Here is a 13778-nt window from a genome sequence, read left to right as displayed (position 1 = left end):
CGGATATGAATGCAAATTTTTCAGACGGATATCGGATTTTCGAATTTTTTTGACAGCCCCCGACACATTAGGAGAATCATAATTTAATACAAGCATAAATTTACATTCATAACTTAATTTTAATTATGATATACCATATTAAAATAACAATCTTTGTTAATTGGAGGGATCTGACCCTTATTAATTTATGTTTTTAAAATAATGAAATTTAAACAAAAAAAATTGAATTTTTAGGATGGGCTGATATTTAATTGTGTATCCCATTCGCAGCAAACAAAAAATAAAGATCAAACCTCTTTGTAAAGAAATATCTTATTTTTCACTACATTTTTTTTTTACAATCTTGCACTTGCACATTTTTGTCTTTTCAAATGATCCTGCAAATCTCCATTATTTTTTCATTACTTTCATTCATTAAATGTATTGTATAATTCTTTTGAATCAAGCACCTGCATCAATTGAGATCTAATCTTAATAGAACTGTTATCAGGCCATCCTATAATGTTCATATTACTTATTTAAAAAATTCAAAATTTAGTTTTAATTTGAAATAAAAAATTCAATTAAAAAAAATGTTGGTCATCAATTACTCATAATATCGATCATGAATTTGTACTTGTGAATATTGTTCAGAAGGGGAGTCCAAAATGTGATCTGATAAGGGGCAGAGAAATGTGTTGCTTTAAGGAACCAAGCTTTACATAGAGGCCCACAACAGAGTCAGCAGATCAACCCTGCACCAAAAAAGCCTACCCCTTTAGGCCCATCACTACTACTCTACATTTAGACAAATTCTAGGGGAACAAACCTTTTCCTTGTTCAGCTACATGAGCCTTTAGACAAATTGTCCTTTTCTTTTTTCAGCTTTCTTCACTTTCTTCTTCTTCAAGTGATTAATATTGAAATTATACTCAATTCCTTTTTAATCAAGTCTTTACATAGAACATTGATTCCGCATCTTTGCACATTTAGTCTCATCTTATTTCACACTACTAAATCATCAATTCTAATTTTGCAGGCAAGTCTCATGTGCCACAAATCCATATAGTCTCTTATGATTTGACAGAAATCAACCAATCAATCATCATCTTCGTTTCCTGGGCCACAAATCAATCGATATCAATCCACCTCGTTAACAATAATTTTATGGAAATCATTGGGAGCATTATAAACATTTCTCGAATTTTAGGGTACATTTTTCTTATTGCAATAATCATATTTTCAAGAAAACACAATTAAGCTTCTAACGCCACAATCACTCTTTTCCATTGCATATTAACATCAAAATTGCATAAACTTTGCATTACCAAAATATAATGGCAATTAATGTATATAGTACATGATCATTAGAGGTAGCACTTGCAACTGATCTAGCACAGGTCATGATCAATAGAAAAGACTGATATAATTAATAATAAATAATATACAACAATCTTATACATTTCCTATTACAAATTTTTAAGACAGGATAAATTTAACAAGACTTGTTTAAACAATATTATAGACTGAGAGAACGGGTGTAACCATTAGATTAGTTAATTAATCAATTAACTAATCTTCTGAGGAACTGAGATAACCACTAATCGATTAACTAATCTGCTATTACATTAAACACACACACCAGGATAACTACTACAAGATTAGTTAATCAATCAATTAACTAACCTGATGCCATTTTTATTGGATAACAAACACAGGAAACTACTGATTTCCTTGCCTGAAAATTTTCTATTACTGTTCAATACAGAATCTAGAGGAGCTTCTGAATGAAGAGACCTGTTGTATGGCTCAACTAAGCCTGCAGGTAACCTTTCCTCTCCAAGTATGAAATGACTACATCTGCCATATCACAAGGTGATGGGCATATTTCTTCCTTCTGCTGTAGTACTATCTGTAGTATAAAAAATCACTAATTAAAAGGTGACACAACTACATCACTTTACAACTTCATAATATACACCTAGCAAAAAAAGATTCATAATATACAATATTTAATCCTGTAATGGTGCAAAGACTTGTTGACCTACATTAAGTTAAGATCCTTAAGAAGTGCAGACTAAGAGAATCAGAAAAACTAGTCAGTTCCCTTTTTCACATGTTAACTCCACAAGTCAGTATATCTTATATTTTATGATTTTCTGAGCAACAAATCCAAGATCTCATTTCTAGAAAGCATGCATACCTCAGATTTTAATGGTGGCTCGTATGGATCGTCAATGCCTGTAAAACCTGCAAATGAAATTTGTGAAACGATTTTGTGAAGAAAAAAATTGTGAAACGATTACAGATGAACCAACGAGCATAGTTTTCTAGGTGAAAACAAATTCCGCAAAGACTAGGTGTGAAGAGAACACTTTCACAGCATGGATATGTTAAATGATGATGCAACTTAATCACTTCTGATACTTTCCTCTTGGGGGTCATCTTCCTGAATCTACGGCCAGCATTCTACCCCAATTTATTTGGTTACTTCCAGGTCATCTACATATTAAAACACTATTAAAGGGTGTAAAATATTACTTTGCCTTTGATTCTGATGGAACTTACTCTCTATCGAGAGAAGGGAGAGGATGAACAACGTAAATATTGTCATATTGAAATATTAATAAGCACGATTTACCTCTGAAACAAATATTGACATTAAAGGTTTCAAGGTCCTAAATATAACTTTCTACTCCTATTGACAAAACAGCAATTGTGTTTTAGCTTAAGTAATACTCCCTCCGTCCCTTTTTAGTTGTCACATTTGATTTTTGTATAGTCAAATTGACCAACGTTTGATCGAAATTTATTAATATTTTATAATTAAACAAAATAAAATAATTATATCATTGGAAAGTATATTTAGTCTAGTTTAATATATAATTTTCAGCTTTTTTCAAATAATATAAGAGTAATGTTTAATCTTTAATAAAAAATTAGTCAATTTGACCGCTAAAAAGGGAAATGTGACACCTAAAAAGAGACGGAGAAAGTAAGAAAAATAGTACATTGCTGCTCAAAATATGTTATGGTTATTTTAAAAAATCATAATAATATGTTCTAAAAATTAATTAATAAGAAGGCTACTAGTGAGCTCAAGGCTCTGACCATAGGTTTTGCATAGTAGTCATATCAATTAAAACATAACCTATAAGTGTAGTGAAATACTCACATAACAGTATTATTTTGAACAAATACTGTAACAAACTAAAACTAATAAGTTGTGTTATGAAAAGATTGCCGAGTTACCTAGCTTCCTTACTACTTGCCTAAAATGATTTAGAAAAGAGATCACTATATTTTCTAAACTTCATCTTTATTTTGGTTGGGCATGGAGAAAAATATTTCAAGAACTTCCCAATCTCATTTGTCCATGCTTATTTAACATTAACATACCTTTTATCTTTCCAGCTCGTGCCAGCTTATACAAACCCTTCGGGTCTCTTGCCTCGCACACTTGAAGAGGTATATCCATATAAACCTGTGAATTACAATCCTAATCTGTAAGTTTGTTGAGTCGATAAATTTTGATAATCCTAACCCCCAGATAGTTTCCAAATGTACAATGCCTCATATTAACAGACCTCAACGAAATCTCCTTCTTGCAGCAGAGCACGGCAAGCATCACGGTCTTTTCTGTAGGGAGATATTAGACTAGCAATAGAAATAACTCCAGCATCTGCAAAAAGCTTTGCAACCTCACCTGAAACTCTCAAAACTTAAGTACTTTCAGCAATAGTGAAGAAAAAAAAGAACGAAGACAAAGTAAATTTCAATGAGAAAAGGAAAAGTACCCACCAATCCTTCGTATGTTCTCAACACGATCATCTGCTTTAAAAGTTAGATCCTTGTTCAGACCATGACGAACATTATCACCGTCAAGAATGTAGGTCAACTTTCCTCTCATGTGCAAGCCTCTAGCTAAAGCGCAAGCCAAAGTGCTTTTCCCTGAGTCACATTACAAGGATTTATCCAATAGTGAACTACATACATCAGTGATAAAAAAAATCACACATAAAATCCGAGAAGGAAGCAACAGAAGAAGCACGGGTGACAGGAGTGAGACAAGCCAACTACTTACAGTTAAGAGTGTTTACATAACGAGTATCCATATAGTTTTGACATGAGGATATCCCATCATAGAAACCAGTAAACCGACCAATGTGGTTAGTTTTGGACTTTTTGGAACTGTAATTCAACAAGATTAGGCTGCCCAAACTAAACAGATCATTTGCAGAGAATTGTATGTCGGCTGACTTGTGTAAAACTTTCTTCAGCTAACTTCTAAGGCTGTGTTTGGTTGGGTAGTTTGGTGGAATAAATGAGAAAACATGAAGATTACTAAGGGAAGGATTAGGTGAGTAAAAAATATGACAAGGTGTAAGATTTTGATGAGAAGTTTGGGGAAGGATATATTAGGTGAAAGAAATGAACTTTCATTTGTATATTAGTGGAATAAAACTTTTATTAAATTATGGCCGAATTGAATGGAGTAAGAAACATCATAAATGTCTTGTCCACAAAAGTAGTTAATTTCCCACCTTCTTCAATTCCATCTAACACATGCTTAAGGAGCACAAACAAGGATCAAATAAAATTTAATTTGGAAGTCATCATGAAAACGTACTCTTCATTGTACAGGAAAAGGCCATGGTGGTCAAAGTAAATTTGTCTTTGCATACTCTTCAATTTTCGTCCATAAACATCACCAGATAAAAATTACTTATTTGACTACATAATGTTCACCATTCAATATATCACAGAGCTACAGAGTAAATCCAGATATATGTAAAGATCTTATAGTGCATTACATCCTAAATCTCTCTATAACTTGCTGCAATTACTAAACAAAATGAGTCACATTCAAATGAGAAAGCAGGTAACATTTTATATGGTTCTAATCCTGATTATCGAATATACAGGCTCCACAAATCAAAGGTAAAACTAAGAAACTCGCGAACCTGAGCCACTAAGACCCGTGATCCATATAACACATCCCTTCTGCTGAAGCAACTCCTGCCTATCGATTTTCTGGACCGAACAATTATGCCACACAACATTTTCTGCCATTCCATTCACACATTTCTTCTCATAATTCCCACCTGCCAATCACATAATCATTTTCACCATAAAAAAAACATACATTCACAAAATCAAAAAAAGACAAATATAATACATATACAAGTGTATAATTTATTACCAGAAACATCAATATTGTTTGATTCAATGTGAGATGTTCTAGAAGAGTCCATTGCTTTAACAACCTTCAAAAAATCCGATCTTGCAGAACATTTAAGCCCGCAAGTAAAAGAATTGAAGCTAGAAAAGCCCAACTTAGAAGCTGATAATGATGACCCAGAAGCATCAATAGAACAAGAATTCAAGAAACAATAATGATAATAATTACAAGTATTTGCAATCATGTCTTATATATAAATGGGTATGTATAAATAACCATAAAAATAAGAATGGGGAAATAAAATGGTACAAGAAATCAGCAGGCTTGTGTGTATGTATATATAGGGTGGGGGGGATTGATAGATACAGATTTTAGGGGGGGAGTGATCAATGATGCAGATTAGAATCACCCGGAGAATCAAAAATAATAAATATAGGCGTTGAGTATCATCCACCTAATTTAATTTAAGATTAGATTTAGGAGGGTTGCAACTTGCAAGATTGTAGCACAGCATATAAAACATATAATCCCTGCAGTCCGGTTGTCAAAACCAGCTTTTGACCTCAATTATCAAAATTTAAATTACATTCGTATTTATTTAAGTATACTGTACCGGGGCTAAATACGGTATTAACAGACAATTCGATTTAAAATTAAAGATGCAGTACCAGTTTTTTTATCGATAAATAAAAACTGATTACATTATTCTTTCAAAGGATGAACAGATATCTTTCAGAGTTGCTGGGTTACAAAATGATAGAACAATAATCGACGTTTATAGTGTTAACCTAATCTGTGTTTATATACTGCATAGTTACACAATCAATTAAGTTGATATGATATACATTAATAAGGAATTTTTATACATATCCAATTATTGATTACTACAAAGAAGTAAAGTTCTACACCGACATATCTTCTGCAAATCAAGTCTTCTAGATATAATTACTTCTTGGAATTCAAATTTGACATATGCTGATAGACAAATATTGATAATAAACTCTGATTTGCGAAATATTAATAAACTTGATAAACTATGATATCTTCATGTAGTAAACTATGATATCATCAAATTACATCTAACAATCTCCTCCAACTCGTGTATTATGAAAATATTCATATGTAAAAGTTCTTATTTAATGATGTCAAAACCTATCTAAATGCAGAAATACTTAAATATACAATCTTACAGTTAGTGCATCAGACTTTATTCTTCAGGCTTGAATTTTGGCATATCTTGTAGTTTCATTAAAGAATTGTATGAGCATATTCTCTTCTGCTATGTTCAAATACATTTCTGGTCTTTGCTTCACATCCTTGAGCTCTTGAGAAGATTCATCAATCTGGTAAATAACAGCTTTTAGATCAGAAATTTTACTTATGCTTAAGTTCAAATCATCCAGTTGAATCAACCCATAATCCTTAGCATCAGGATTGAAATAAATCAATTTTGAACCAAACTGTTCAACAATTTGTGCTCCTCCCTTAGACATGTCAGCAACTGAATCATCTTTTAGTATGTATGTAAGAATGAATTTGGATTTATCGATACCAAGCTTCTCATGAACTAGGCCTTTTAGAAATTTAGACCAACTTTCAGTGACTGCACTTTTTACAATGAGCATGCAGACAAGGTATTCAAGTTCTTGCCAGAATTTGCTCGGCATTTTTTCTTGATACACTCTTAGCCTTTTTACAGGAGAAAAAAAGTACAACATATTTTCTTTAGGCTTGTCACCATCAAATTTGTTAAGAACAGTATGAACATAAATTATTTTCTAAAGATCCTAAAGTTTAACATCTTCACATATCTTAGTAAGTGAATTTGTGTCTTTTATCTTCAAGGCATCTTCTTCGTAAATCCCATCCTTTTTATAACCAAGACCGCCTCTCTGATAGGTTTCTCTAGCTTGAGATCTTTCACTGTAAATGTCTTTAACTATACTAGTGTATCTGTTAGGAGCAGGTGTCTTGTCTTTCAACAGTAGCTTCTTCTTGTCTTCAAAGTCTGATGCCAGTTTATCCACAAGTTCAGGAGTAATATTTCTGTTATCATAATCATACCAGTTTGTATTCATTCCAACCCTGTTGTACATGATGTACCATGTACCTTTGTTAACTTCAAATTCAGGTTTGGATGGCTTAGGTATTCTCTTGAACTTTGGTCTGTCAAATCTTGATCTTCTTCCAACAACAGTAGTATTAGAGGTTGTCTTGACAATAACATCAGCTTTTGTTTCTTTAGTCTCAACATGAGCAATGCCAGTGGCTGAGATATGCTTTGAAATTCTTGTTTTGTTGCATCAAGTTTTGGGTTATATTCGATAGTATAAATGGTGATGTGAATATGTGACCGGAGTTGAGTTGTATGCCTAATTGTTTAAATTTCAGATTTTTTTTATTAAATCGAAAATTGCATCTTTTGTTTCGGTTTTTGATAATTTTAATCATTACATAATATGTTTGATCCGTTATTTGTGGTCAATAATTCAACTATAGTACTATTCAGGGTATAGTCATTAATATGTGCTTTCTTGACACTTGAAAATATGACTCTGTTCCGTGAAGGTTGAATTTGATAATTGCATTGGTTGTTGATTGATATTGTTTGGTTTTGATTAAGTGGTTATCCTAAATACGAATACGTCATTTCCAACTTAAAGGAAAATTATTAAAAGATGATTGTGTGCGTTATAATGACAGTGTTATATACTTTGGGATATTAATTGTGATTGAAAGATAGTTGCATGTATATATGTGTCTAAATGAGAAAGATAGTAATATATTTTGTAAATAGAAGTTGTATAATATCCGTGCTTGATTACGTACTATGCGAATACATGTATGTGCGATAAATCAAATGTGACGATTATAAAAGATAAGTATAAATATGACGATGTGTTATGTGATCAGTGTGGTCAAGTTATGTATATATGAGTTGGTGATGTTAACGCGAATGGGGTAGGAAAGCTAGACGTTCAGAGAAACATCGAATGTTTATAAGATCCCTAAATAGGGTTTATTGTTATTGTATTGTAGATTCAAAAAGCGAAGAAAATTGAACTAAGAAAGGAAATGATGTCTTAGGTGGCAGTAACATGATCCCTGTGAAAAAGAAAATCCTTTGAGGAAAGTAATATGCCCTTTCTTGTAAATGTTGAATGATATAAAATGATAAAGGAAATTGTTATGATATGAAATGGTAAAGAAAGTTGATCATTGATATTGTTACCCAAATACTTGATATACCTTGAATAGCCTGTTTCCTGTTGAACACATATACACCCTATACTTTTTGTTGTTACGTTCTCACTTTTTATACTTATGCTTACCAAGATCCCCTATTCATGATACATATGCTTTAACACCCCTGCCTTGATATAGCTTTGTTTTATGTACATTTAAGGCCAGTGTTACCCCTTGAATATATTTTTGCTTACGTTCCCTTCTTATACTTTCGATTGCCCCAACTAAATTCCTGAAATAAAATTAAGAATGATTTTTTACTTGAGAAAGTCCAAATAATTTCAAAAGTTGGTAAATGTTTAAAATGGAAGTAGTTTTAGAAATATAATGATTTTTCCAATATAAAGGTTTTCACTGAATTCCGAAAGATTGGATATGTACGTAAGAGGCTAGCATGGCTAGTCCATCTATCTATAAGAGACTAACGGGGCTAGTCTAATATGAAAGACCAATATAGTGCCTTAGGTACTTTATAACTGGAATGGAGGTCAGTATGGGTTGATCACCCGTATTATGTTTAAAAGATGGATAATCCAATCGAACACTACTCATTTTACAGTAATGAAAGTAAAGATTTTAATCGTGCTTTAAGCACTATTCTTATAAAACATTATGATTTTATTTTCAAAAGTGATCTTGAGACTATCCAAATTTTTTACAGAAACTTGCTTATAAATGATTTATTCAAACCAATGACTTGATTATTCCAGAACCCAAATCTTGAACCCTTAAAACCCTCAACCAAAGATTTAACTTTTTATTGATAAGTTATTGTCAGTTTTTAATACATAGAATTGTTCTTATAGTTACTTGTTGAGCACTTTTAGCTCATATATTTTGTGTTGATCTAACCTTGGCAATTAAGCAAGAAGATGGACAGACTTAGGCGCACCGCTCGTAAGAGTGTCTATAACGGTCCCTTTTGTATCGTTAGGTTTCAGGTGCCATATCAGGTAGCTATTGGATGTGAGAAATTGTTGGATGTTTTTGGGAATGTAATCTTTTGATTACATATGCAACTAGGTTATTTGGCAATTCCTAGTCGAAATTGTAATCTTAATATTAAAAAAAGTTGTAATAATATTTATTTCTTTTGTTGGTAATTGTAATCCTGTCTCATACATTTATCCTGTATCGGTCCTTGTAGCTTTCGAGATTTTATATTATTATTGTTGCATAGTTTAATTATTATAAAGGTGTCGTGGGTCCTCATTTCTAACCCCGAATTTGAGGGCGTCACAAGTTGGTATCAGAGCTACAGGATTTAGTCTCTGAGGAAAGTTAGAAAAAAAAGGTTTTAGTTAAATTTGATAGTAAACGAGAGTGTTCGACTCATATAGAGTTGAGTTAAGGCTATTGGCATTAGTCCGGAAAGATAAGTTAAATTAAGAAGTTAAGTTGGTTTTGGATTTGAGATAACCCTAATGTTATTTCTTCGTTGCGTATTTTATGTTTGATCTCTGGATTCATATAGCGGTATCGATGGTAGTGATTTTGATTCAGCCCCTCTTGTTAGCCCTCCTGGCTCCCCTGTGGATACCCCTCCACCCCCATCCGAGGAGCCCGTATATATTAGTTCTGATATTGAGGAGGATCCATCCGAGGACACTACCCTAATGCATGTTTCACCTATGATGCCACCACCTGAGCCCACATCTATTAGGGTAGATTCTCCAGCTCCTATGTCTGAGTCTCCAGTTCCTGCTAAGGCCACTACCCTGCTTGTGCCTGCTCATGTGGACGCTAATTTGGCTAGGGATCATGATTTTGTGTTTGCTCGTATATGTGAGTTGAGAGCCCCCTTGGATAGGATGGCCTATGAGTCTCATGCCTGAGGATGATGGTGCTAGATCAAGAGTGGTGTGTTCGTATTAGGATGGTTAAGCATATTGCACGTCGATGTTTAGATGGGGGTCTTTCTTCAAGTGATGCTACTGGTGAGGCTTGCAAAGTTCATAAGCTTTTGAGGTGGATGCTTTTAGTATTGAGGGAGATCCTTGAACATGATCTCTAGATCCGAGGTGTTAGTTTGTTCCAGACGGGACAACTTGTGGAGCCTGTAATGTGTTGTTATTTCCAGCGTCGATAGGCTTAGGGTGACTTGGTCAGATGTAGGGTTTTCCATTGTGTTGTAGTGTGCTTTTAGTATGATCTTAGTTTTTTGTAGTATTAATGGATAGTCAGCGGTTAGGGGTAGATAGGAGGATTTTTTTTCCCGTTTTCCCTTGTTTAACCCTATTCCTGTTGTTGTACTTCATTTCTCAAACTTGTTGTTGTTGTCATCGTCGTTGTTGTTGTTATTGTATATTTAACCCTTGAACTTTCTATCTACGTAATTTTTGTGGATTCGTATTTTTCTTTAATATTTCCCAACTGCCTACATAGTTTACGTACCTAGTAATCATGTATAATACCTCTATTTAATACCTTTACAATAAAATTCCCTAATCTTTTTATCATGTGAGAACCCTACCCGATGAGCAAATTATATAGTGATAAGATTGCATGTGTAAAAGGTTAAAATTTTAAAAGAGGAGATTTATAATTTTTTAGACAAAATATTGTCTATGTGTGAATGTCATGCTATCTTATTACTAAATAAATTACTTGTCAAAAATAGTGAAACGGCAACCCCACCAGTCAACAATCAAGAAGAAGAAAATAAATACCATAACTAAGATCAGAACCAAGATAATTCTATGATTAACCAAAATTCTCCAACTCCTACAACAACAAACAGCTGCACTTGCTTGGCAGTAACCCCCAGCACCCAAAACCAGTAATTTCAAAACCTTTCGGTCTGTCCATCCCCCGGAGTTTGTAGGAGCCTTAGACCCGATTAAAGCAAAGTCTTGGCTAAAAGAAATAAAGAAAGATTTTGCATCAGCTAAGGCTAAGGATAAGAAGAAGGCTGAGTATGCAAGTTATTATTTAAAATATGAAGCAAGTTTTTGGTGGGAATCTACCAAAGCACTACAGGAAGAGGGAGTTATTTCATGGAAGAAATTTACGGAGTTGTTTTTAAAAAAATATTTACCAAGTTATATGCAAGATCATTTAGAGCTGAGGTTTCTGGAGTTTAAGCAAGAGAGTATGTCAGTATCTGAGTATGAAGTCAAGTTTTTTGAGTTAGCAAGCTTTGTACCAGAGTATATAAACACGGAAGGCAAAAAGATTTAAGTAAAGACTTAAATCGTGGATTCAGAGTCAAGTGGTTGTTCTTGAGCTGCGAACTTATGTTGCGGTTGTGCAAAAAGCAATGATTGTTGAAGGAGAAAGAGAGACGACTAAAAAGGAAAATGAAGGGAAGAAAAGGAAAATAGAGATTCGGATCAAGATCAGGGAAGTTCAAAGTTCAGAGGAAGGTTTGGAAGGAATATTGGAAATCAAGGTCAGAAGTTTCAGAAGTTCAAGCCTGGAAGTGTTAATCAAAGGAATCATTTTCAGAAATCAGGTCAACCAGTAGGACATAATAGGCCTCTGATTCAGGAGTGCAAGGTTTGTGAAAAAAACACACTGAGAGATGCAACAAGCTCAACGTTACTTGTTTCAAATGTAATCAGGAAGGCCATTATTCATCAGAATGCACAAGTAATGCAGGAAGGTCGGATGTAACTTATTTTAAATATGGAAGGGTTGGTCATATGATGAGTAATTGTAAGGAACCTATCCAGAAAGCCAATGTTCTTAGGATTGCTAGACCACCACCTCTACTAGCATAGTCAGTTCAATCAAAGGCACAAACTTTTAATATGACAATGAAAGATGTTGTTCAGGACACGGATGTGGTAGCAGGTACGCTTGATATAAATTTTGTAGAGGCCAAAGTATTAATGGATTCTGGAGCTACTAGATCTTTTATATACGAAAATTTTGTTAATAAATTAAAATGTGCTACCTACCTTTTAGAATCCAATTTGATTATTGAAGTGGCGAATCAGGATAAAGTTATTGTCAATAGCATTTGTCCTAATTGCGATATTATAGTAGAAAGTTGTCATTTCTCCGCCGACTTGATACCTTTCAAGTTAGAAGAATTCGATGTTATATTAGGAATGGATTGGTTAGCCAACCACGATGCTTATATTGAATGTAAGAATAAGAAGGTGAGGCCAAGGTCTAAAGATAATGAGGAGATAGTGTTTAAAGGACATAAACAAGAAAAGAAATTCCCAACGACAATTTAGACGAAGAGACTACCAAGACAAGGATGTGAAGCTTATTTGGCTTATGTAAGAGATATTGGAAAGGAACCATCCAAAATCGAGGATGACGTATTTCCTAATAAATTACTTGGACTGCCTCTGAATCGAGAGATTGAGTTCACTATTGATTTGGTACCGGGAACAGAACCAGTTTCGAAAGCTCCCTATCACATGGCACATGTTGATATGAAAGAATTAGCAACACAATTACAAGAGCTAATAGATAAATGAGTTATTCGATCGAGCGTATCACCTTGGGTACCCCAGTATTATTTGTTAAGAAGAAAGATGAAAGTATGAGGCTATGTATCGATTATCGCGAACTCAATAAGTTGACTATTAAGAATAAATATCCTCTACCGCGAATCGATGATCTTTTTTATCAACTGAAAGGAGCTATGGGTTTTTCTAAGATTGACTCGAGGCCCGATTACCACCAGTTAAAGATCAAGGCAAAAGATATACTCTAGACAGCATTTCGAACAAGATATAGAGATTATGAGTTTTTAGTGATGGCTTTTGGATTAATTGTTAGGTAATAAATTACACACAGGGGGTGAATGTGTTTTATGTTTTTATGCTTTTCTTGAAGTATTTATGGTTTGAACAAAGTAAATGTAAATCTTGCAATGATGTACGTTAATACTAAAATTTAAACAAGCAATAACAGTGAACACATATCTTTCAAAACTCACTTAATTTTATATTAAAATTAAGAATGTTTCGCTACAAAATTTCTAGGCTCTTTCTTGATAAAGAGTTTAGCTTCTTCCTTGAGAGAATACAAGATTTTCTTATCTAAATTGTTACATCTAACAAAGGACCAGTGTTCACTTTATATTTCAGTTAACTTCTGGTTTACACAGTATATAATAAGACATGCTGTGACGCCTCAATCTCGGGGTTAGGAAATGAAGACTCACACACCTCCAATCTAATAATTAAATATGCATAAACCCTGATTAAACTACTAACAGGATCAACAGGATAAAGTTTGAGACAAGATTACAACTACCAATCACAAAATATAACTTACAAACCCAAAATATTATTAAATAAACAATATCGATTCTGGCTGGGAACCGACAGATAACCCATTGTATCTTTAAACGCTTCTTTCTAGGCGCGAGCTCACTCATAATTACCACTACCTGCTCTGGCAACAA

The 13778-nt window shown here is 33.5% G+C and overlaps 1 protein-coding gene across 4 annotated transcripts; it reads right to left on the bottom strand.

The window, feature by feature from the left end:
- Window positions 1–596: 596 nt before the first annotated feature.
- Window positions 597–5687, bottom strand: LOC141719492 (adenylyl-sulfate kinase 3-like). 4 transcript variants are annotated; one of them, XR_012574116.1, is made up of 9 exons: window positions 5183–5684; window positions 4944–5084; window positions 3781–3930; window positions 3567–3685; window positions 3379–3463; window positions 2183–2229; window positions 1777–1891; window positions 809–1097; window positions 597–734 (listed from the first exon to the last, which is right to left on the bottom strand). XR_012574116.1 is itself a non-coding variant. In XM_074521875.1 (8 exons), exons 1-7 carry the CDS (start codon window positions 5403–5405, stop codon window positions 1793–1795), a joined length of 864 nt encoding a protein of 287 aa, XP_074377976.1. In that variant the 5' UTR covers window positions 5406–5684; the 3' UTR covers window positions 598–1097; window positions 1777–1792. The 4 variants fall into 4 exon arrangements, 3 of the variants coding, with proteins under 3 accessions (XP_074377976.1, XP_074377975.1, XP_074377977.1); XM_074521875.1 differs by having other exon boundaries at window positions 598–1097; XM_074521874.1 differs by lacking the exons at window positions 597–734; window positions 809–1097 and having other exon boundaries at window positions 1384–1891; window positions 5183–5682.
- Between the last annotated feature and the right edge of the window lie 8091 nt (window positions 5688–13778).

This window comes from Apium graveolens, chromosome 4, assembly GCF_009905375.1.
Source record: "Apium graveolens cultivar Ventura chromosome 4, ASM990537v1, whole genome shotgun sequence".
Classification (NCBI taxonomy): Eukaryota; Viridiplantae; Streptophyta; class Magnoliopsida; order Apiales; family Apiaceae; genus Apium; species Apium graveolens.
This window is presented reverse-complemented; position numbering and strand designations above follow the sequence as displayed.

Coding starts and splice junctions, on each gene's coding strand:
- LOC141719492 (XM_074521875.1), bottom strand. CDS start 5,405: ATGATTGCAAATACTTGTAATTATTATCATTATTGTTTCTTGAATTCT. Junction 5,085..5,182: donor AAACAATATTGATGTTTCTG/GTAATAAATTAT, acceptor TGTGATTGGCAG/GTGGGAATTATGAGAAGAAA. Junction 3,686..3,780: donor TGAGAACATACGAAGGATTG/GTGGGTACTTTT, acceptor TGAGAGTTTCAG/GTGAGGTTGCAAAGCTTTTT.